This window comes from Uloborus diversus, chromosome 2 (assembly GCF_026930045.1).
Source record: "Uloborus diversus isolate 005 chromosome 2, Udiv.v.3.1, whole genome shotgun sequence".
NCBI classification, from domain to species: domain Eukaryota; kingdom Metazoa; phylum Arthropoda; class Arachnida; order Araneae; family Uloboridae; genus Uloborus; species Uloborus diversus.
In genome coordinates this window covers 139,654,599-139,680,773 of record NC_072732.1, presented here as the reverse complement: position 1 = coordinate 139,680,773, position 26,175 = coordinate 139,654,599, and the positions used below count along the sequence as shown (strand labels likewise).

Genomic DNA, 26,175 nt, shown 5'->3' with positions numbered 1-26,175 from the left:
ACTTCTATGCTTCTTCACAGATTGCAAACCACTGGGGCACTCCTTACAAGTATGTAAAGTACTAAACACATTTCGAATATAAGTAACAAGGTTTGTGCTTGCATGAAAAAATATCAGAGTTGTTTTGTGCTAAAATATAATTAAAACGAAGAAACAACATGAATATATCATAAATTGCGAAAAAAAACATGACAAATTATTCACTTTGCGTTTAACAATGGGGTTGTTTCCTTCAGTCAAAAGTTCTACTTTTAGTCACTGAAGTTGATTGAAAGTAAAAAAAAAAAAAAAAAACATGAACCCAGAAAATATTTTTATTTTCCCAACATTTAATTTTTAATAATTTTTTTTTTTAAATATCAAATTTTTCAAACAAGGCGTAGTCTTTATGACGTCACAAGTGATGCACTTCGGCGCGCACTCCACTGGCGCGCTGAATGTTTACGCTTGCTGTCTACTACATTTCCAGGTCATGATAATTTAAAAGCGAATTAAATATTGCACTCTACGCTTGCTATCAAACATATCGTTGCCAGTATACAGGGGCGTAGCTAAGGGGGGGGGTTGGGGACAACCCCCCCCCACCCGAAAAGTTAGTCTCAAAAAAAGAGAAAAAGAAGAGAGAAGAGAAAGAAAAAAAAAGAAGAAAAGGAAAAAATTCCAAGCGATTATATATATATATATATATATATATATATATATATATATATAAAAGAAGTAACCCCCCCCCCCCGAAAGTCGGGTCTAGCTACGCCACTGCCAGTATATATGAGAAAAGAAGCGAATTAAATATTGTGCTCTGCGCTAATGGCATTTCAGTGAATAGCATTTCCCCACTTTAAAAAATGAACTCCCCCCCCCCACTTCTCAACATCCAATTCAAACTGAATGATCAATCGAAAAATGACATTTTTCTCCCTGATAGAATGATCCCTAATTTTTTAGATAAAGGTATTTGGTGAAAATCCTATGCACCATAGCTGAATTTTACAAAAAGAAAAAAAAAACATATCCACACCTCTTTTGACGCCCCCCCCCCCCCCTTTTTCCTTCGGTCTTTTCTTTTTTTGGTGTCAATGTTGCAAGCATTGCATTTAATTTCGGGTAAGATCATTGAACTGAAATATTTGAATTTATTCGCGTGCAGTTGACTTCATTTAAAATTATCATTGAATCCTCGTGAGCAACCGTTTTCGTTTCAGAACAAAAATTCATACAAAGAACATGACAAAAGGCGAAATGTTGCTAAAATCTCTCTTAAAAAAAAAAAAATCGAAACTAAGGAAGTATTCAAAATATTTTTCCCCAAAAGAGTGATATCGGGGAATTATGGTTCGAACATCTCTTTTTGCGCTTCAAATTATGAAATAGCCGCCAAACTCCGAGCCAAATTATTCGCCAAGCTAAAAAAGAACAATTTTATTTCCTCCTTTGATGTTGCGATAGCAGCTGTCAAAGTCAGCCAGTCGGCAGGTAGCGCTCGTGTAGTGCACGTGCTCCCGGCTATCAGGCACTGTCATTGGTGCCCCATTGAGTGCTTTGCTCCGACGTAAAAAAAAAAAAAAAATACTGTGACTCGGCTTCAAAGTTTGTTTATGTCGGACCTTATGGTGACGTTCATTGAGAACGCATCGCGCGTGGAACGATGGTATCGTGGATGTTAGCTGTCATTGTAGCATGTAACATACAGCTAGTTCACAAAACGAAAAGTTCGCAGTAAGTTTCTTTTGGTTTTTCTTAAGTATTTCATTTCTTTGAAAATTCAAGTGGAAAAATTAGAACTTCTTGATACAAAAGCAAATGTTGACAAACAATGTTGTAAGTTTTGTTATTTGATTTGTCATGCATTTGTGCAGCTTTATTGCGTTGTAGAAAGCTGAATTATTTTCTGTTTTATGCTATGATAATGTGAACAAATTGCATTTCATAGCGATTTTAAAATGCTAGTATATTTTGTTCCTCGTAGATATTTCTTCCATTGGGGGAGGGGGTCAGCTGCCTTCCTGGCTGTAGAATATTCATGTACCTATTTGTAAATGAGCATGATTTATGCTGTTTTTTAGAAAAATTTACATTGAGTAAATACCCTCCCCCCCCCTCGAAAAATTCGAAATGACGGGCCTGTTCCTTAACTTAAAAGAACGTATGAAACAGGCTCGTTATTTCAAATTTTGCAGAGGGGTCAACGGGTACATACTCAATGCATATCACACCGAAAAACAACGAAACTCCGCTCCCACACATGTGAAAAGACATCGATTACTCAAAGCTCGGGGAGAGGGGGGGGGGGGGCAATTGCCCTTCCTGACCCCTTAATATGGCGAACCTGAGGGGAAATGAAAATATTTTCTCAAAAAACAACAAAAATCACACCTATATACATAACGTTTTTTATGGAAGCCCGGGGGAGGGGCAATGGCCCCTCCTCTCACCCCTAAAGGATAGGCTGGGTATGAAACTGTAATCTTTAGGCAAATATTTTTAGAGTACAACCTTTCATTTTGTATTTATTTGGTTTTACTTACTGAATTTAATCTTTTTAAGTCATATGCGACATTTTCTGTTCTATCATATTTCATGTATTGAAGTTTTAAGAGTGTATTAGACATTTATCGTTGGCTTTTTTTTTCCATCAAGAAATCGCTAGAATGTAGAATCGTATTGTATTGAGTTTGTGTAAGTAAAGATGTGCTAAGTATTAAAGTTTTTTCAATGCTCATAAATTAAAGATTGAGCTACATTAGTATGTAAACTTTCATTGGTACAAATTCTATTGTGTGAAAATATTTCACACAAGTTAAATTTATGCATAAGATAGAGATGCTCAACATGGGGGGGATGGGGGTACGCAGACCGTGGGAATTTATTGGGGGCGCTTTTGAAGTTTCTTTTAGCGACATCCCCTGTAAAATCTCTCTTTAACGGGTAACCAAAGAATAGGTCTCGTTTTTGGGGGCTGCACCGTGCGCCATCACTTTTTTGGGGGAGGGGGAAGATAGACAACCCTCTGTATGCAACATGTAACTGTCAGCTCTCTTGAGAAAAACAGCACAAATCAAATTTTTACGAATTTCGAGAGATTTTCACCATACCCAGCTCAGAGATTAAATTGTTTAATTGCTATTGACTAATCTTCATTCACTGGAAATACTGTGAAAAAATTAATTTCAGTGATTAAATAGTGACTTACTAAAAGGAAAATAATCAATGATTCATGTAAAACGGCTAAAAACGCAGAAAATGAATTTTTTTCATCCATCATAAAAAAAGTAGAAGTCATTGCTCTTGTGTTTTTCCTTGCTTGTACAGTTTTCTCAAAAAAAAAAAAAAAACCTTGTGCCGAAAGTAAAAAAATAGAATCAGCACAAAAATTTAAAATTTGCTTCCACGTGAAATACACCGCCAGCTCAGTCATTTCCAGGATGAGTGCTAATAAGCACGAAATTGCAGTCCTCGGCTGGAAATGACTGAGCTGGGGGTGTATTTCACGTATCTCTGCCTTAACCCTGGCTATAGGGCGGTAACTTACGGAATATTGCTTCCACGTGTTCAGACGTTCCTGCAATTTTTGTACTTTAATAACGTTGTCTTATATTTGTTTTTTATAGTTGCTTTCCCTTTTTTTAATCGTGTTTATTCTGTTGAAATAAAAGTTTGAACATAGGCTATCTCAAATTCAAGCGTATATATATATTATAAACAGTGAAACCTGTGTAAGTTGACCACTTGCGGTGCACTACTTTAGTGGTCAACTTAAACAGGTGGTCAACTTCACAGGTTTTAATATATATATATACCGATTTTTGTCGACATTTCAAATCGTTCGTTCCAAGAAAATTGTTTCTATGATTCAAATCTAGCTCTCCTGATACAACAATTATGATTTTCACTGTCAAATGTTTTTCTGTCGAATATTCGTTGCATACTTTCTGTGTATAGTTCATATTCAATTAGTAGTTTATACTTCGTTAGGAATGAAAGAGATATCTGCTCTTTAGCTTTTTTTAGAATATTTCATTAAGCATAAAACTAAAAAGAGTACAAAGAAGTATGTAAAAAAAAAAAAAAACTTGAATAAACGTTGAAATAAAAGGTTTATCCCCAGTTTCGTCGACATTTAAAATCCCTCCTCCCCCTTTAATGAATCGAAAGGGGTGATTAAAACTGAAAAACGGGTGGGGGGGGGGGGGGCAAAAAATGAAATGTCGGCGAAACTAGGGAGACACCAAATAAAATTATTACTATTTTTTGCTTGAGAGATAGTTAAGAATTTACAAAAGATTTTATTATTCTAAGATCTACATTATTATATAACTTTCCAACCCCCTCCCCCACCTCTTGGGGGGAAAAAAGTGAGCGATCATGAGAAGCGTTATTTTTTAATAACTCAATGTAAATTGTAGGCGAGTTTTATTGCTTCTTTGTTTTTGCTTCCTAAATTTTATAATATTTTTAAGAGAAAAATTATCTGAAGCCTCTGAAATTACTTCATTGTTGTGTAACAATCTATTCTTGCGTTTTTCAGAGTAAAAAACTGCAACAAATTTATTATCTGTTGTAAGGATATGCCGTAATATCTTTAAATGAGAGATATGACGTCATAGAATGATAGCCACTCAAACTGATGAAGATAAAATTTCACCCTAAGTTATGAATCATTCATGTTTTATCTTTTCAGTGCAGTAAAAAAAGTTAACTTCCTAATTTTACCGCGCTTATCAAACTGCCATTAAAGAAAACGTTTGCTCTCTACTTTAATGCACACATTTTGCGTGTGCTGTTAAGCGTCCGGAATCTCAAAACATTTTTGCGTTGTAAAAAGTGTTTTTAACCCCGAAACATGTGAATGCAATTTTGTTGAAAATTTGTCCCTTTAATACCGTACCGATGATTTTATCATTTATAAATTTTGGTTTTTTGAAATGCGTTTTGATGTTTGCTGAAATATTAATCCCTTCAAGTACTTAGGCATTTAGAAAATGCGATCAGCCTTCTCTGAATTTTTCTTTCAGTAAATGCCATGCTTGATGGTTTATTAAAATTATCCGTTTATTCGTACCAAACATAAATAATGAGGGAACTTTCGCGTTTTATCCTGCTACATTGATTATAAATGCTCTCACTTCAGTAGTAAAGAAAGATACAAAAGAGAAAAAAACAAAGGGGGACCTACCAGACTTTATTCTAGTTCAGTTTAGTGCTTTTTATTAATACTCAAACAGCTCCAAAAAATTTTCGTACCCAAATCTGTAGTCTTAAAGCTCGACCCCTTCTAAAAAGTTAGGGTGTATCCGCTGCTAATCTAGAGCTTGTTTACAAACGAAATGGTTCCGTGGAACACAATTTAAGAAGCTCTAATCTATTAGAAATTTCATTAATACCTTGTTAAATAGTGTGGTAGTAATTTTTTGGGTCTGAAACTTCTGATATTTTCCACAATTACTTTCTTGAAAGGCAGGACCATATTACCATTGTCAAATCCAGAAATTTCTTCTTAAAAATTAAATTTTACTTATTTTTCCTATACCGATATCGTAATGGTAGAATGAAAAGAGCACATCTCAAAAATTGCGTTTTTTGGGTGCCTTGGTCAAACGCACTTTAGCACGCCTTGCAAATGAAAAAGTTTTGCTAATTTTAATAATAATTAGAGTCAGGTCGTGTGTTTTAAGAATTTGAAAACTTCTAAGTCTGTTACTTACAAAGTAGCTATTTTGAGAAATGGGGCTGTCCGTAAACGATGTCACACTTTTTCCAACATAGTTGACCCCCCTCCCCTTCTTTTGATACTAAGTGTCAAACTTCACTGAACTCTATCCTTAAACCCTGTCACACGTCACGTTGTTTTTATAAGCGTATGGTGACACAAAAATGCATGATGTCACATTTCTTGTTACCCCCTCCCTCTTGTCCACAATTTGAGAAACCCACCTCCCCAGGGCCCGATTAGGACTTTTGAGGATTATGGTCACAAACTTTATTTGGTGCCCCCCTTCCTCACGTTCTATGTAGTAAGTTTATAAAAAAAGTTTATGCTTGTGTCTTATCGCAACCTAGTCCAAATTTCACGAAATATTACAATAATACAGTAAAACTTAGCTATGCATTAATTTCGCCCTTCATTCAAAAAGAAGTATCGAATCTCAATTTTTTCAGACATAAACTAGATCATATTCTTTGAAAACAAATTTTACTCTTAATTTCAAAAAAAGAAAAAAAAAAAATGCTTTCATTCTTTGAGAAAAAAAAAATCATGATATTTTCATTTCTTTAAAAATTCAAATTATTTACTATTCTTTTAAAAACATGTAAACTTTAAAACAAAATTAAATGATGTTGTTAAAACAGTCAGGGCGAACTTAGCACAATACTTGTTTTCAATATTTTTTGCGATTAAAATGTTTTTTATTAAGTTTAATAGTAACCGATAAAATTTTTTTTCAAAGTTTGATGGAACAAAAATTTACCTATCTTTTCTTTAGCTCTCCGAATGAAGTTTAAAAAATTGCCTTATGAACCATTTACATGGCAGTTTAGTGCTATAACAATTTTAAAATTTTATAAAGAAAAATGTTTTTTAGACTAAATATTCACATCTTGGTTTAGTAAAAGCCTGAAATTACCACAATTTGTAAAAACATTTACTACTGTTTCGATGCCCTTTAAATCTTGGAACCCTGGGCCTGTATACTCCATGTGTCTATGCCTCAATCTGGCCTTTCCTGCCCCTTCAAACTGTGACATTTGTGAACGACCCCTTTGGTCATTTCATTCTTTGAGTGCGATATGAACAATGTGCAAAATAATTAATGAGATTTCCATATAAAAATATTCGATATATTTAATTGAAGAACGGGTTGTAAAGGAAACGAAAACTTTTATTATGCGCGACAATAAAGCTTCCATTTCCAATCAAATAAAAAACAAAACACATCGATAAATGTATCTAACAATAGAATTCAAGCAATTCTAAATTTAATTTGGCTTTTGCGTGTCGTGGATCTACAATAACATCGGTCTTGTTCTTGTCGCTCAATTGTTCCCGAATCCTGTATTATTTTATCACCTATATCCTGTATTATTTTATCATTTAATAATTTCTTCAGTCTAAACTGAAGAAATTATTTTAGTCTTTACTCTCAACGATTTTCTGCTGTAGGCAATCTCATACAGCATCCGTTCGGATGAATCATTTTTCACTTTTTCACATCCGCTTCAATTGATCCACTACCGCTGCCATTGTGAATACGTTGCCACTTTTTTTTTAATGGTTTAGGACTCCATATTTTAACTTTTACATACCTCCTAATAACCCTTTCTACTCAATCATCATTCTATACAGTAGAACCCGCTTATAACGAGCGCGAAGGGACCGCGGTATTTTCTCGTTATAACCGAGTGCTCGTATAAAACGGTTTCGCGAAAAAAATCATAAAATTACTTTTAAATTTTTATATTTCTGCACAGCACCAAAGAAGTTGGTTACTTATTTTGTACTGTCTTATTGTCTCTCTCTTGTTATTGTTTTTGAGGGACGGGGGAAGGGGGGGGGTCCAGGAAACATCTTCATTTGCATACGTGGCTTCAAAATAGTTTGAAGTTTTTCTGCACTGTAGAAGCCAAGTATGTCGAGGGCTATTTAACTTCAAATTCTTCACATTTGTAGTTGTGTTGGTCGCTTTAAGTCTTTCTCTCTCTTGACTTTCAGCAGCTGCAATATCCTCCCCCCCCCCCCCGGAAGTATATCTCGGAAATGATAACATCCCCTTCAACAAATGTATAACTTTTAAACACTCCTCTACGCTATGACTTTCAAAACAAGGGCCGTATCATCACTTGTTCTCATGATTTATGTCTTAAATCTTACTTTCGATTGGTTTCAACATGTTAATTGAATTTTTTCAAAGATAGAATAATCTTTTCTGAGGAGGAAATCAAGGGACATTTTATGAATGACAAAGATATTGCTCACTTTAAGCGGGTTTTTACTCTTCAAAAGCGAGTTTTGTATCCATAGACTTCCAAATCTTTGATTTCCTCGCTAAATCCGAGTTCTCGTTAAAGCAGGGCTCGATATAAGCGAGTTCATCTGTATTCTCGAATTCAATTTAAAATTAATTGCAATACTTTTAAAAGTAATTCAGACTTGAAGTTATTTGTGTTCACAGATAAAGGTAATTGCGATTAATTAAAGTTAATTCAATTTAAAGTTAACGCGACATGATCACATTAGTGCTAAGCATCTACAAATAAAGTTTTTAAAGGAATTTTACCTGTAATAACTTTTTTGCGGATAGATAATTTTAGAATTTAAACGCCTTGCTTAACCCGATAGTTGTAGAGATATTAAATTTCTAGGGAAAAACCGTTGAGAAATAGGAATTTCTAAATCTATACATATAATAAAATAAGATGTGTGTGTGTGGCCCGCATCCCGGGAAAACGGTAAGGCCTAGAAAGATGAAATTTGGTATACAGGTGTAGTTTTTGCTGAAGTTGTGCACCTCGGGCTTCGATTTTTGATATTTTATTTAGAAAAAAAGTTATTTAATGTTTTATGTGATTTTTAGCACTTTTTAGTACTTTTAACCTCACAGACCTCGAACCAATCGCGCCAGAAAAATATTTTTGGTACTATAGTGTCGGAAATTTAATTTTAAATATGATGAACAAAAAAATTTTGAAAATAGAGCAATTTTTGTATTTTTTATGAATTTTTGAAAAAACCTTTAATTTGCATGTTTTCCTGGGTTTTATTTTTTTCTAATATCATCCTGCGGGAAGTATCAAAGCTTCATTTCTGAAATTTAAGTTGGTAATAGTAAAAACATTTCGCCCTCTTCAGAAGAAAAAAGTTCTTAAAAGTACGCAATAGTTTTTTTTTTTTTACAATTTTTTTAATGCTGAACACATCATGTCCTTTCACGCATCAGTCGAAAAAAGCGTTCTTCAATCTTTTATGCCTGTGACGTCACTACTTGGGTTTCGGTTCGATATTTACGATGGAATCTTAATCGCAAGCAATGTTAATCTTTTTTTTTACTATATAGCTTACTTCTACATTTTCTCTTTCGCTGTATCTCTTACGTTACATTTCATAGTTGTGCGCATTAATTCAATAAAAACAGCGAGATTTTTTTTATCTTTGTCAAACGCTACTTTTTTGCACATTACGGGGAATTTGAGCTTTTTTTTGCTCTACTTAAATAAAAAAAAGCGGTTTTTTGAGTGTTCTTTGTTTTTATTAGGAAATGGGCGAGGAGGTCAAAATAAATAGAGATGGATAAGAAAATGTAGAGATAGATTGTAAAGGTAGATAGCCGCCGAAGGCGGTTATCTTGGCGTAAAAATGTGAATGGCACAAAAAAAAAAGATAGAGATGGATTGATTAATACTTTTGCCAAATTTATTTAAACAACCGCCCGAAGGCGGCAAACTTGAAGTAAAAAGGTAAATGACAAGTTAGCCAAACAGCCGCCGTAGGTGGCTGCTTGCACATTGGGTGTCAATGCCCCCCTCCCTCCCCCACATACACCATGACTTAGAAAAAACAATGCTTTCACATAAAAGTGGAAGTGCTTTTTCTTATTTTTCGACAAAATTGGCATGAAGAGTACGTCGTTTGTGTCTCCCCTCCCCCTCTTTTAAAAATATTCCAAACGACGAAACTGGAGACAGATCAAGAAAATATTTTATTCAAATTATTAATGATATAGATAGATATAGATTGATTGACACCGCCACGAAATTTATTTAAGCAGCCGCCGAAGGCGGCAACATTGGCATAAAAAAACGAATAATAATACTGATTTATAGAGAAAAACATTGATTAATGTCGTCGCTAAATTGTTTAAGCAGCCGCCGAAGGCGGCACCCCTGGCGTAAAAAGGCAAATGGCGTAAAAAGGCGGACCAGCTGGTCGCCGCAGGCGGCTAGTTGCAAATAATTCTTTCATCTGTGAGTACGGATAAAAGAAGATGTATAGAAAAAATCGAATTTGCTTCTGACAAAAGTTTTTGCAATCAAGTATTGCTGCTGGGTTTTGAAACATAAGTTTTTCAATTTTGAAATTTTTAAAATATTTTCCTCTTTTTTTTTTTTGAATTTCTATGCTGTGTAGTTGATTTATCGTGTATTCTAGTAAACGACCTTTATTTTCACTGCCTTGAAGAAGAAAAAAAATACTTAGTGTTATTGGTTGTTGTATTTCTTTCCAAATATAAAACATCAATAAAAAAAAAATCGTTGTGTGTGTTTTGGAGGATCAAATTTTACAGTAATTTTCGATTCATTTTATTTTTCAAAAAATAATAAATGTGAACGTAGTCCTCTGATGTATTAAAACTTTGAAGATGAAATATCTTTTAAAAAAAGTTCAATAACCCGTCTAAATCCTTTGCTAATTTCGGAACATAAAAAACCGTTTTAGTTGCAAAAGCCAATGGAATCATTAAATAAAAGTAAAAAGAAAAGTAAAGAAAATCCTTCCAAGAAGTTTAAAATACGATACCATATAATTGCATAATGACACACTCACTTCTATTGTGATGAAATGTCGAAAGTGTTTTATTTTCTTGCTAACTAGCAAAACTTGTGATTTCACGCATGACAATATTTCGCTTTGAATTAGGTTTAAAAAATAAAGTAATATTTTTTCAAAGTGTTTAATGAACGACTTTATGAAAAGCAAGTTCAAAATATTTAATTAATGAACTTAATTATTAACTTATGAATTGCATTTAGCTACGCTTGCAACCGAATGCGTTCGGATCAAAACTTTGTAAACTTGTAAAACAGAACACCATAAAGTATTTTTCAGATTTCAACCTGATAATAGATGAACATTAAAGCAGTATTTTGGTAATAAATAAATATTCATTTAGAAGAAAAATTAAATTTATGCTGTTATTTAGTGGAAACTTCAAACGTGGTAGAGGTTAAAAAATTCTAGAAACTCAAATAAGATTAATACGGATAAAATTTTGATTAAGAACTGCAGCAAATCATGGGAAAGTACATTAAAATTATACAGTTATAAAAAAATTGAAAAATACTTTCTAAAAGAAAATCTAGTCTTTTTCTCTAAAGTCCTTGAAAGAAGGGATATTTCTCTTTATGTAAAACTTAAAAAATAATAATAATATAACTGGAAAATATCTATGTAGTACTCTAATACGCAATAAAGTGCAACACAATCATAAGTTATTTTTAAAATACAAAAGTGGAGTAAGTTTAATGAACCCCCTCCTCAAAAAAGAAAAGCTTGGGTTTTATTGTAACCTACGTTGTTACATTGGGTTCGTATTTTTTTCTTATTAACATCGATATTTCGAAAAAAAATTGACATCAATATCGCATCCTTATTCGACCGTAGAAATATCTTGAAACGCATAATAAATTGCATTCGATCTAGCCGTCGATTACAGGTTTCAAATTATTGCAGTTCACTAGGAGAAAACACGTTTTACTAAACCGTCTTCGCATTGGTCATACCAGATTCACCCATAAATACCTTTTATGCCGCGAACCAGCCCCGCCGTGCATTACATGTAATGCAAATCAGTCACTGTTGCATATTTTAATTAACTGCCCTAATTTTAATCAAATACGTTTTAAATATTTTAATGATTTGAATCTATCTTTGGGGAAGTTGCTGGCGGGTCCACCGCATCGAAATTTGTACTCCTTCCTCCAGGAGATTGGTTTCTCCTTTTTAATTTAGTGTTTGTGTCTTCAAAATGTGATTTTATCCTTTTCTTGTTAATCAAGGTTTTATTTTGTCAGCCTATTGTTTTATCCATTTAAATGCTTTTAATGTTTACATGTTCTCTACTACTTTTTTTTAAGTACTGAAGTTTTATAGCTTTTTCCTCAAAACAAGTTTACTTTTACAATATCATGACTATATACATTATGTAAAATATATATAAAAAAAAGTTTGGCGCAGTCTAGCCCTCAAGCGCTCTTGCGCCATTAAAACTAAAGAAACCAACCAACCAACTGACGTAGAAATATTAATTCTTAAGACGTAGAAATATTATTCCTTATTAAGATTAAATCATGACCCTGATAAAACTTTGAATTCTGAAAATGTTTTAGTTTAAAAATGTCGAGTGTGGTACAAAAGACGGGGGGAAAAAAACATACCAAAAAAAACAATAAATTTGATAATTACGGTGTTTTTTTTACTAACTTCATTTTACCGACCTGAGCCTACAAATAGTACACGATACCTCAGCTATCAGTGGTGGAATCTCCATGTCGCAATAATAACGAGGGGCCCTCAAAACATAACGGCACGGCCCCGACGTGATTGAAAAAGGCTTAGATATGCTATAGATAAAAGGCTTGTCTCAATGATCTAAGAAAAAAGGCGCATGACAAATATTTTACGTAACTCTGTTCATCTCAAAAGAGCTTCTGAAAATGCATTGCGACAGAGCCAAAAACCTCTAAATCCGCAACAGTCAACTATTGAACATTACCAAATTGACATCAAGGATGGGTACAAGGAGGGGCGGTGTGCGATATCACCCCTCTCTTGAGGGATCCTGCCTCGGCGTTTTTTTCGCGAATTGGTCTCCGGACAAAAGCATATAGGCCATCTTTGATATGACGTTAAGGAAAGGAACCGGGTTCGAACCTCCCTCCTGGAAAGTTTTGGAATTGAAGTTTCAAAATGGCAATTTTGACGATCTTTGATGTTATTAGAAGGATTTTGGAGGCCTTTTCCTGGGAATTTTTCAAAATGTTAAGTCTTAATGTCGCAATTGTAGACATCTCAGGCAGTGTCAGGGGAAAGAATGAATTCAGTGACTTTCCTCCAGTAATTTTTGGAAACTGAAATTCCAAAAAGCGTCATTTTAGACGACTTTCGATTTTTTAAGGGGAGGGAGTTTCGAAACATTCCCCCGGACATGTTAAGAAATAGAATTTCTAAAACACAATTTTAGAATACTCTATCAGCTGAAAAGGAAAGAAATAGGTTCTGGGACCTCCTTGGCTAAATCTCTATATTTTAATTGTTTTAAATAAAAATGATGTGGCGAAGCAGGTGTAAATCAGATACCTAGTTAGAGATCAGGCAACTCCTTGAAAAAATTCTGGATTCGCCCTTGATGACATTCAAGTGCAAGAGCAACTTAAATTTAATACTTCGGTATTGATATTCTAATATACATATAAATGCAGCACGTTATGTTTAATTTTTTTCCCCTTCGCATTCACCAAAATGCACTCGGTTGGCGTTACTTCCTGTCTGGCTTAACAACATTTTGTATTTCCAGAAACGGGACAAAAGGAATCCACGATTCAGCAGATTTTGACCAAAGATTCGATTCGCCAAATGTAGGCTATTCTTTTCGCGAAAAAAATGGCGGTGTGCCAAGAGGTTGTTGACCCAAAGTACGACAACACATACTAGATCATTTTATTCTACGTCAATGACGAAATTTATGCACAAAAAATTCTTCCAAAGTAGTTCGTTTCTGAAGAGAGATGCAGCTTGATTTATGAAAACGTGCTTATGAATAATTATTTTGTCGCAATTTTTAATGCGTAATTGTGAGTAATTTGACATTTTTATTGTTCCCTCTAGAAAAGTATTGTATGTAAATTAAGCGTGTTGAGCTATGGCAGCAATGAAATTTTGGAACGAAGAAAAAGATAATTTGTTTCCAATCCAGCATAATGTATGACGTACTTTTTCTTTCCTGAGAATTAGGATCATAATCGCACTTTGTTTTTTAAATTTTAACTTCAAATGTTTGGCACTATAATAAATGACTCCCTCGTTTAATTTGAGGCGAGTGTTTTACCTCAGCATTTTGTTCATTATTCCATCAATCAACTTGTTTGAGAATTGAGTTTACTTTTTAGAATGAAATCCAGCTACATGTGCCTTTATGTTGAAAGGGTAATTTGTTGGAGGAGGTACTTTACTTATTCTTAATTTTTCAATTAATATGATAAATGGAAATTGGCGCGAAGAGACATTTCCCCTTTAAAAAAAAAAAAAAAAAAAACTTTTATTTTCTGAAACATTTGATTTCATTTTTCTACTCAGGGAAATGCTTAAAAGTTAGGGTCTAAAATTTTTATGTTTTACGAACTTAGCATCGTCTTCAGTTTCAACAGAAAACTTTTTGGTACTTTTTGTTCATTCTAAATTTAGCTTTAAAATCTCTTCGCAGACTCTGAAGCGTCAAGAGAGTCTGAAGAAAAACGCTGTCCAGACAGGACTTTAGCTGGCAATGAACGGATCAAGATTATTAGTTCTAGTTTTCGAAGGCGCATTTGGAAATATCTTTTTTATTTACTTATTTTACGTTACTTTTAAAGCAATGGACAATAGTTTTCATGATCCAGGGATTATAAACTAAAGGTTTTCGGAGGATTACAAAAAGTTTCTTCGTAGTTCAAGCTTATGAAATTTCGTATAAGTGTCAAAATCATGGCTGAAGATTAGTAGCACCTAAGATGCGCACAGGATTTTTTATTTTTATTTATTTATTTTTTTACGCTGGCTGAAAGTGCAATCAAAGAAAAATGTTTATTTTATGATTTATCCACGTATAATTGCGTGTATTTTATATGAACTCAATGTGTCTATTCAGGCCCATCATTTAGGTGATCACGAGGGGGGGGGGTGCGATCCCTCGCCTCCCGTGACCGGCTTTAAAAATAGATGTTTTAACTGATAAAAAAGTGTGGTTTTTGTTGTTTTCCAAAAATTTTGCTTTGAATTTCAACCTCCCGTTCCTGGAAAATTTCTAAACGTGTCTACGGTGCCTTTACGAGTTAACTTTAACTGTGAGGAAAGCGTAAGACGAATTGCACACATTTGTAGCTATATTTTTATACAGAGATGCCCATTCTCCGCACACTAGCGATATCGCACGTTCTTCAAATGCTTCGGATCGCCTCACGATGAGACCCGGCCAACAATTTTCGACAATTTTCAGTTTCGATATTTTACTTTATAAAATTACCCAACGGAAATTAAAATAGGAAAAATTTGTAATAAGAAGATATTGTTACGAAGATATAAAACCTCTGTTTAGTTGTATGATGATGTAGTTAAATTTAAAAAACGTGCAGGAATTGATTCTTTTTTTTTTGGGGGGGGGGGGGGGGGGGGAAGGATTGATGGGCAACATATCGAACTTATGTGGAACCCATCAGCTCATTACGGATAACTGAACCAAAGTAAGTTACTTATTGCCAATGTAAGTTTAAACTACATTCTTTTTTTTTTTTTTCTTTTTGCATTCCGGGGCCCATTGCGCTGGTACCCTTCGCTCCCCCCTTGTCAGGACATCGAGTAACGGAAATACTATGGGCTTTCCTAAAAACATTCACCACTCCAAAAACGCCAAAATCGCATTTCACACTATTCTCTAATTCAGAATCTGCTTCTTTTCGAAAGGGAGAGGGGACAGCGTTGAAGTTGTTTATTTTCAACAGTTATCCTCGTTTGTTCACATGTGTCACAATATTCAAAAAGCTCGTCTATTGTTTGAATACATATTATTTTTAACTTTTTCTGGCACATTTGTAAACTCAGTTTGTTCGTTTAGATGGATTTATTTTGGAAGAAGAAGAAAGAGTTATGTTCTTTTTGAAATTACTATTGAATGCGTCAACATTTGCCGTGTCAAAAAAAAATCTAAATGTTGATTTTCATTTGTTTATTATCCTTGTTGATTTATTCACACTCTGTTTCTTTTTCATATATACGCACTTCAATAATAGTAACATGCAAGAATTGTGATACGGCAAACAATGACGAAATATTCTGCATTATTAGTTGCGTGTATTTCGACAGATGCTTGTATTGTCTTCATAGCAGTGCGATGACTCATAATGTAAGAATTTAAGAAATGTCTAAAACTATTTGTTTCAGATTGAATTCGAAATATCTTTGTAGATAATCGCAAAAAACATAACTCTGAACTACGCTTGAAATAAAAAATAAAAATCGAGTGAATAATAAAAATGTTTAATTGTTACCATTCATTTTTGATGGAAAATAAGTTCACAATTTTCTGAAAAGCCACAATGTGTATATTTTCCGTGTCAAACTTTGCTTCTTGGTCAAGCGAATTTTGACACAGAAATGTTGCAAAGTGCACTGTAATTTAATTTAGTTTTTTACTTCTAAATTGAACTCCTTATTTATTTCACAATAGCAAAATAGAACTTTTTCAAAAATTTACCGTCATAACTGCTGTTCATTGTCATAAAAAACATACCTCTTAAGTACCTTAGTATATTTCATTTTATCATTTGTATCATGTTTATTCCTATATCTGAACGACTAATTGTTTCTCTAATCACGGGACGCTGAGAGCGTCCCGTCCCGCCAAAGAAACCAAACGTCAGCAGCCAACAGAAGCAAATCCACCGCCAAAGACGAAAGAAAATAAAAGCGAAAAAAGAACAAGATTACATGACAGAACAAGTTGTTTTTTTTTTTACCCCTTTGTATATCTGCCCCATGAAGACCCCCGGAGTTGATTTTTTGGTTACACTCAAACTCTAGTGGCCCCTGACGCCGTAAACCAAAATACAATCCCCTGGATCATCAAGGGGGAGGAGGTATTAATGTTATAAAAATCGCTGTTCAAAAAAGTTTTCGCTTTCCTTTGACAGGGGCTACAGCCCAGACGAAAAAAGAAATGAAGCTGAAATTTCGCACACATTCCTTGTGCCCTACTGATGTGCCTATTGTGGTATTTGACCCCCCCTCCCCTTCCCCCCTCGGTTTTTACCCCCCCAAATTGTACATTCCCGGGGGTTCTATCACAGCCCCCGGGGGGGGGGGGGGGTACGGTGAATGATTTTTTTGTATACATAATTCTTTGCGGGGCCATTGAGTACATATACAAAAATTCAACCCCCAGGGACATCATGGGCCAGAGTAATTAAAGTTTAAAAATCACTAATTTTCCCTAAATTCTTATGTACTTACTCTCATCTCACAAGGTTTTGTTTATCTCGGACTGCAATTGCAAGGTTTAGAAACAGATCTAACAGTTATTCCCAGTGGGCGTAGCTAGACCCGACTTTCGGGGGGGGGGTTACTTCTTTTATATATATATATATATATATATATATATATATATATATATATATATATATATATATATATATATATATATATATATATATATATATATACATAAAATATATATAATATATATGTATATGTATAATCGCTTGGAATTTTTTCCTTTTCTTCTTTTTTTTCTTTCTCTTCTCTCTTCTTTTTCTCTTTTTTTTGAGACTAACTTTTCGGGGGGGGGGGGGGGGGGTTTTGTCCCCAAAACCCCCCCCCCTTAGCTACGCCCCTGGTTATTCCAAAGTTGTCTTAAGAAATGAAATTCTATCAAGACTAAAACATATCCAACAGTTGCCAACTAGACGTTAAATTCCGGATATCACAAATTTGCCACAGCGACTGCGCATGCGCGCAGACTTTGCTCATTGGGCTTTCTGTTTTCAGATTCTATGTTGTTTGTTTATACTTAAGCAGAGAAACAAATTAATGAATGAGATTAGAATGCTGCTCCTCCCCCCCCCCCCCAAAAAAAAGTTTTGCCGATACGAAATTTCCTCCCCCCTGTTTTTCAGTTTTGATATATTTATGGAGGGAAGAAATTTTAATTGTCGGCGCGAAACTTGGGGTTAAACCATTATAATATTTTACATGACAAATTATATGAAACTGTACGCATATGAATACGGCACATATAACTTTTTAATTGAAAGCGAAAAATATAGCACTATTTTATTGGTTTGCTTATTTTCTAAATTAATGGATTTTTCACAACACATAATGAATTGAAAATATATGAAGTACGTGCTTTGCAGTAATTTGTTAGCTGAAAATTTTTTTGCAATTAATTTAAGCAAGACTTTTAATGAGCTTAGTCCGCGCGCAACATGAGCATTCGCTATGGCAAATTTGGGATATCCGCGATTTGACATCGAGTAAAGTTGTATAGATCTTCTGACACATTCAAATTTAAAATATTTAATGGCTCAGTTTTTTTTTTTTTTTTTTTTTTTTTGCCCTGGTGATATTTCGTTTTTTAAATGTAATTTTAAACAAAACTAGGAATTAAATAAGACAAAGACTTCTATCAAAAAAAAAGATAAATCACCAAACAATTAAAATTATCCCATAAAACGTAAAATAATCCACGATTTAAAAAAAAATGTAATTAAACAAAAAGTGAAAAGCTATAATTAAAATAGCCCTCAAGCTGTAAAACATTTAAAGAAACCTCCATGAAAATGTTGAATAATCTGTCAAATAAAGAAACTGTAATAGAATTTATTGCGAAGTTGTAAAATACTCGAAAACAATATAATTTAAAATATAGTATTTTATTATCCAAAAAGTTTTCTTTGCAACAAAGAGGATACAAGGATTGCAATAAAATTTAAACCGCTCAATTCTCGCAAAATAAACATAGAATCTTAATATTCAGAAAATAATTTGACGTAAAATTAGGCTAGCCATTATTTTTCCTTAAAAACACAAAACTTTTCAAAGTGAACTGGCTGCTTGGTGAGCAAAAAGCTTCCCGCCAAACAAGATAAACTATTTAAAAGATCTATCCATATTTCCGAGGAGTGGAAGGTGGGAGGAGGTTCTAATGGAAGTAGCTGTGATGAAAAAGGAGAAGAGGGAGGATGATAGTTTGGCAGATACTTGGCGGGCAAGATATCATAACTTTTTATGGCTGAGGGTTTTTGGGTTTAGGATGCAGGTTTTCTTTTTTGTGCGGAAAAGTTAAAGGTTTTCTTGGCGGGGAAATTTTTACAACAGGGTTGCTTTTGATGAGATTCTATTTACCTTAATTTATCTATCGGTTATCAGTATACAATCTGCCATTAAGACTTTTAAGAGTGAAGGTCATGGTTCTTACATGTGGTTGCTGGGGATGCCACACCAAGAGTATGGGGATAGAGCCCCGGCTGGATGAAAAGAAAAATGAGATAAAACTTTTTTTTTTCGTATAACTTTTGATAAAAAAAGTGGAAGGGGCATGTGACATGGTCTGGTTACGAAACTACGTAATAAATGCAAGGGTGGAGCCAGCCTCCGATTTTCGAGGGGGTCATTATCGGAAAGGAGGGGGTCAAAGTACAGTTTTGTGCTGAAATAGAGGGTCTGGTGCGAATTTTTCCAAATAAAAGCCCCCAAAATACAGTTTTTATGCAATATTTTTTTTTTTGGGGGGGGGGGGGAGGAGCATGATCCCAATGACTCTTTCTCTAGATCCACGGCTGAATAAATGGAGAGGGGGGGGGGGCATGGTGGTGTTTTACGCATATCTTATGAAATTTTGTTCCTTGTTTTTGAATATTTTTTTCCACGAAAATATTGAATTGTATTTTAAATGGTATTTCTATACGGGAGAAAAAAATGTAATAAGCTTATTTGAAAAAACAGTTTTGCTGATTGCTTACGAGTTTTCCTAAATTGGCAACAGAAAATAATATTGAACACGCTATTCCTTTATGAAAGATTGTGGGAGAAGTAACCTTTCAACTTTAAAAGCGTAACATGATATCATCTTTTCAGTATTTTAGGTCAAGGAATGTCTGTCAATTGCCCGCTGTACGGAAGGTTTCTCATTCATAGACATTTCTAGTCTCGGCATAAGCATTTTAGGATATTGGTGGATTTTGAGTGCGGAGCGAGGCATAACATATTGGCGAAGAGCCTTTGGCTTTAAGAAATTGTTGCCAATTCTAACATTTAAGCGAGAAATTTTTTCGGGGGGGGGGGGGGGGATAAAATTTTTCGAAATTAAAGGCCAAAAAAGCGCAATGTAGGCCCCTTTTGTGTGTGTGTTCATGCATAGTATTTTTTGCCTCGGGGGGGGGGATATGACCTCTTTACCCCTTGGCTACGGCGCTGCATGTAAAGACTATTATTATCGGAGCTACAGAGTTGCATGATATACTTACCATTGTCGAGTGATGTGAGGTGTATAATTTACGTTAATCAAGTTTTTTTTTAAAAACTCATTTTAGATCGAGATATAATGTTAGCTGGACAGAGATGGAAAAAAAAAAAAGCAGTTACTGCCATTTACCTGCCCGCGGCAGAATTCTAGATGCTTTGATGGTAGATTTCTATAATCCGTTGGGAATTTTTCAAATATAGTATTTTGAATTCATAAAGAAAAGGAAAAGAATTATTGAATGTATTTATGATGACGATCCCCAGAAGCCTTGTGTTAGAGATCGCTTGCTTTGGGGAGTGAGGGGGTCTACAACAGATCAATTACGAAATTATTATCATTCGTTATCAGTCTCATATATTCCTGAAATGGCTAAATTTCGTTAGGTGTAAATTTCATGTGATCAACTGAACTCGTATCAGGATTACTTTCTTTGTATGCTTTGTTTTATGTTTTTGACAATCTTTATCTTTACTAATAATAAAACTGAAAGTCTCTCTGTCCGGATCTCTGTCTGTCAGGATTTCTGTGACGCGCACTGCGCCTAGACCGTTCGGCCGATTTTTATGAAATTTGGCACAGAATTAGTTTGTAGTATGGGAGTGTGCACCTCGAAGCGATTTTTCGAAAATTCAATTTTGTTCTTTTTTTATTCAAATTTTAAGAACATTTTTCGGAGCAAAATTATCATAAGATGGACAAGTAAATTACCAAGTTATAACGTGGAACCGTAACATGGGCAAGCCAATTGGGCGAGAAATTCGTCATACATTATTTGTAAATATACAGGCGAACCAAAAGGCCTTTTAATTTTCTACTACGGACAAAGCCGTTTTGGGGCCACTAGTTGACAATAAAACTTAATACAATATACCGGTAGATCTACCCGTTTGTTGGGACTCTCAGCTTCAATGAGATGACATCTGCCTCCAGCTCGGTTATTCACTATTCCTGACTGAGGAGTTTTAACAAGAACGAAACTGCAGGCTCAGGATGTAATAACTGGGCTGGGTATATTGCAACTAACTTCTGGTCTTAGACCTGGCTTAGGGGCGGTAACCTACTGCTAAGTAAAACTTAAGTTTTACGAAATTGATTACAATGTTCAAGTTTGTTTAAGTCAAGTGCAGATTTTTTTTTTTTTTTGCAGCGCATGCGCAATGCATTTGCTCCGATTTTCTTGAAGGTTTTCATATGCTTTAATCTGGGCTTATTTTTAGAGTAAAGGATTATCTTTTATTCTGTTGATCCGTTTTTATATTTTTTTTTCTCTCCGGCAAGGGAAGTGACACAACTAAAAAAAAAAAAATAGTATTGAAGAAAATCAACGTTTTACGCAAAAGTAGTAGTTTTGAACGATTTAGTCTCAAATATTACAACACGATAAAAAGAAAATATGATGCGGTGTTTAGAGGTTAGTTTTTGTTGCCTAAATTAATAATGTGTATTTAAAGTTCAAAATCTTTTCTTTTAAATTAGGAAATTTTATTTTTATGGTGTTGTGAGTGGTGATTATATCGTTTTTACACCACCACGCACCAGTTATGTAACCTAACTTTATACGAGTTTTGTGGCAAGAAAGAGCCTAAAATTTAGATTTAAAAACAATAGTTAGCACTTTTTCCCAAATTTTGAAATGGGTCACTTTCCTTGCTGGGTATCGCAATATATTGATGCATCGCTAGTCATTGACTCTTTTCGCATTTGGGAAAATGAATGTAGCATTTTATGACATTAAGAGTTACCAAAAGAGTTTGAAATGCCTCTATTGAAGAATTTTCCTCGATTCCGCTTATAATAGAATACTAAACGCTTTTGTGTGGGAGGACCGCATTTTGCCGCCTTGATTCTCCGAAGCCAGCCCCTTATTGATAATGTTTGGAAGTGACGAATTCCCGGAGCACTTTCCTGTTTTCTCCGTAGATTAATTCGCTCGCAGAATGAAAAATGGCAGAATAATAGACTACATCATTAAAATAACCGAGCTTGAACACTACAGGAAGTTAATGTGGCTTGCATGAATGGTGATGTTTTTTTTTTTTAAACATCTACATGCGTCCGTTTCTACGAGGCTGCATAAGTTGAAATTACCTCAGCCTCAAAACCAGTTACATTCATGACGTAAGGCACGATTTTAAGTTGATGTAGAGTTGAAGGCCGTAGAAAGATTGAGAGGAAAGGAGCATTTAGGAGTCTTGAAAATTACCACTTTACTTTTTAATAAGTATAATGGGGTCCGGTGTCACTGAGTTACGAACTTTGTAAAACAATATTTTATGCACCTTCTATTTTCTTTAAACTTTAATGGAATTCGAAAATTGCGTGTGTGATATGTGTAGGTAGATGATTGTTAACTATTTCGGACGGGGGAGAAGGGGCTTGATTTTATGTTGTTTAAGGTAAGGAAATATGTGTTTGCCAAAATATTCGTAATTAGTTTTTCCCGTACTAACCTTCTGCGTGTCTTAGGAAAATATCATGAAACTTGAAGCGTCTTTAATCACGAGGGTATAATGAGAAGCAATTCATCTGAAGTGAAGGGACTATCCATAAAAAAAAGTCTTTTTTTTTTAAAATATATTTAACTCCCTCCTTCCCTTTTGCCACAAAATGCCACACTTCACTTTACTCCTTCCCCTTATATGTCACGCGAAATTAAACAAACACTTTTCAATTGAAAATATTTTTGTTTCAATCAGAGGAAGCGTTTGTGATTGAAAGGGGGGAGGGAAGGGGGGGGGGCAAAAAAAGGCAAATTAAAAGCCAATAGATTTTTAGTGGCAGCAAAAAATAAATTAATTAATTAATTTGAATTTTGACATCTTGAATTCAAATTATGTTTCTCGCAATCACGAGTGTGTGTATGTAGGCCTGTGTGTTTGTGTGTGGGGGTATGTGTTTGTGTGTACGGGTTATGTGTATGTGTGTGTAGGCATGTGTGTTTTTGTCTGTGGGAGGGGTATGTGTATGTGTGTGTAGGCATATGTGTTTGTGTCTGTGTGCAGGCATGAATGTGTGGGTAGTTGTGTGTATGTGTGTGTGTATTTTTGTGCATGTATGTGTGGGTGTCTGTATGTATGCGTGTGTGTATGTGTTTGTATGTGTGTAGGTGTATGTGTGTATGTGTTTGTGTGTTTGTGTGTGTGTGTGTATGTGTGTGTGTAGTTGTGTACGTATGCGCGTGTGTGTAGGACATGGATGCAACCTGGAGACGGCTTTCGCTAGAGGTGCAGTATCGTGAGGAGCCCGTCAACGGGTGATGCTGCGGAGGGTGGCGGTGGCAAAAATCAAAGGAACGTCAAAAATAGTCAAGTGAGAACAATAAGCAATCGTGATTGCTCAAAAAAAAAGTAAAAATTTTGCAAAGGCTGGTTTTGAGAGCATATGATTGGTAATTGATGTCTATCTAATTGTTCAACAAACTTTTTCCTTAAGATTTTGATGAATTGTCAATAATAACTTTCCCCAAAGAAACACTTAGACATGGATTAGACTTACGTTATTTACCCCAAAGTAATTTGAGATGTCACAAACATTTGGTAAAAATTGCATTGAGCAAGTATGGCTTGTTTACGTAAAACAATTGATTTATTAATATCTAAACAATGAATACATAAACTAAAAGTTACTGCTTGTGCTAAATAATGTTTCGTAAACAGATATACAAAGTAAAATAAATAGTTATGATCCGAAAATTTTGACGTTTCTGCTTTTCCTAGAATTTCTAATTTTGGTTTCTAAATTAGAAAATAAAATGAATAAATGAACTATAAAAAGGGGGGGGGGGAGCGAATCGCCGCCACTGTTTTCGACCAAAATATAATTGGGGTCTTTGTTTTGCCTAGCAACCCTAAAGCCCAAACCTGGGGAGCGAACACCTCCCTTCAGTTGAGATGCGTTTCGAATTCCAGCTAGAAGAGCCATCAAGTTTGCTCCCGATGTTTTCGTGTATCTAAGATGCAATTGTGTTTCTTAGCCAATTAACAATCTTTATGTAAATATTTTTTTTTACTAACGACTCATCAATGCAGTCTTCAAATATAACTCATTTCTCTTGCCGGAAATATTTTTTTTGCCCGAGTCAAGCTGCATCAATCTCTATATTTAATTAAAGGAGAAAAAAATCCATTTACATTTCGCATAGGTTATACTTTTTGGAATGTTTTAAGGCAAAAATATTTATTCTACACATTTCTTAATAAAAGTTTACCACTCTAAGGAAAAGTAGTACAGTGGTCGCCGCTTATTTGAATCACGTTTGTCTTAAACATTATTGATTCAATAAAGCAAATATGAGCATACAACTTAAGAAAAACGTAATTTTTAGTCAAACAAAATAAAATATCATTAAGAGCATACCGTTCAATCAGAATATCATTCTTGGATTTTTCAATGAATTTTACCGTATAACAGTATGCAAATGGAATTACAGAAATGAAATTTTAACTTCTTTGCTTCGGAAAATGTATCTGCTGTTAATTGCTAACAATATTCAGTAATTAATTTAGACGTTCTTTTTTCAGTATCATAAAACTGATAGTCCTCCGAATTCGCACCTCGTTCGCTCCAATGTCAAGACTCGAAAGCCTAGAGTTCAGAAGTTCTATCGACAACATGTCTCTCCGTCTCACTGGTTTTGTTTAACTTTTCCCGAGAAAACTATCACTAAAAGTATACAACGCCCTGCCTACCTTTCTTTACAAAAAAAAAAAAGCCTTACTTCACTAAAAAAAAAATAAGAAAAGAATATTGCACAAATGCGCAAAGTGTTTGTGAGCAATGGTTAGTCACATACTCTTGATTCATTTAAGCGGCATGTTTGATTCAAATATCCGGCAGTTTTCAATGTTAAATCTGATTTCGTTCTATTTCTGAGGATTTGATTCATTAAAGCGGCTGATTCAATTAACCACCGATTCAATTATCCGGCGTGTCCTGTATTTTAGTATTCCAGCAGCATTTTAAAAATGCTTTTGATGTTTTTTTTTTCTTATGCGTCGCTGTTTTCATAATCTCCTTCGAATGCATTTAATAAACGAAGAAAAATCTTTACTTGTCCTCGAAAGTTCTTTTTACCTCTCATTGTTCCTTTTAAACAATGTAGTGGAATTTGTTGGTGGCCCTCGCAATGTTAATGTCGCATTTTGAAAATTATGCGGCATGACTAGGACTTGCAAATCTACGGCAGTTTTAGAAATGTAAACATTTTATTTCATTTTAGTTTTATATAATCTTCTACAAATTTTAACCGTGCGTGTTTCTTTGTACTCCGAATAATGCCTGAACCTTTGATTCAATGTTAAAAAAAAAAAAAAAAAAAAAAAAAAAAACTACTTTAAAAAATATATTTGCATATTTGATTTCCTTATTTTGAAATTTTGTTTAAAAAACCTGAACTATATTTTCACGTACTTTTAATTCAAAGAATGTTATTACCAAGCAGAAAAAAGAAAAGCCGAATCAAAGTGGGGACTACTAATGTCCTTGATAATGGAAGTGCGCCCAAAGAAAAATAAACTTGTAATTATGCAACAAAAGCTATGTGAAGTTTATAAGGTCCGTGCAAAATATCATTTTTCATTGTTATGTCAGCAGAAAAATGCCTTTATTTTGCTACAACGTTTTAACTTGGAGACTATTGCGCATGTAAATGTATCTTTTTTGAATTAATGCCATCGCTGCGGCAAAAACTGTTTTACGGCGTTGTTTTCAATGAGTTCATTTCAATAGTGTTATTCTTAAACGTTCACAATAAACTAACATCTACTAAAAGGTTTGTCGGTATAGATTCTGGCTCGGAGAACTTTATTAATGCTATTTTATTGTTTTAATACCCTTTGCTTAATCCCTTGTATTGGTTTATTTAGAGCATTCTTTGTGTGCTTTCTAATGCTTTTTAACATTGCTGTTAAGAACTTTTTCAGTCAGCTTTCGTTTTATTTCTTAAAATTATTTATGTTCAGTCGATTTAAAAAAAAAAGTTTTTGCATTGTTTGAATAAAAATGATTAGTTTTGCTTCAGAATTCTAATGCAAGCAGTTCGTCTCTGCTTACGAGGTTTTATTTTATCTTTTTATTTTTATTTTGACTGTATAGTTATCAGTGTGTGTTTTTTTTTTTTTTAACCCAGTTTGATCACAGTACTATAGCCGAGCTAGTAAAGTAGCTAATCTTTTTTCACAAACGCTAGTAC

General features: G+C 34.3%; 1 protein-coding gene across 1 annotated transcript in view; it reads left to right on the top strand.

Annotated features, from left to right (window-relative positions):
* Nucleotides 1–1,483: 1,483 nt before the first annotated feature.
* LOC129216050 (phosphatidylserine decarboxylase proenzyme, mitochondrial-like) overlaps nucleotides 1,484–26,175 on the top strand; it is a 124,954-nt gene continuing 100,262 nt past the window's right edge. Inside the window, 1 exon segment of the mRNA XM_054850195.1 lies at nucleotides 1,484–1,716. Coding sequence (XP_054706170.1) covers nucleotides 1,646–1,716 — 71 coding nt within the window. The 5' untranslated portion in view covers nucleotides 1,484–1,645.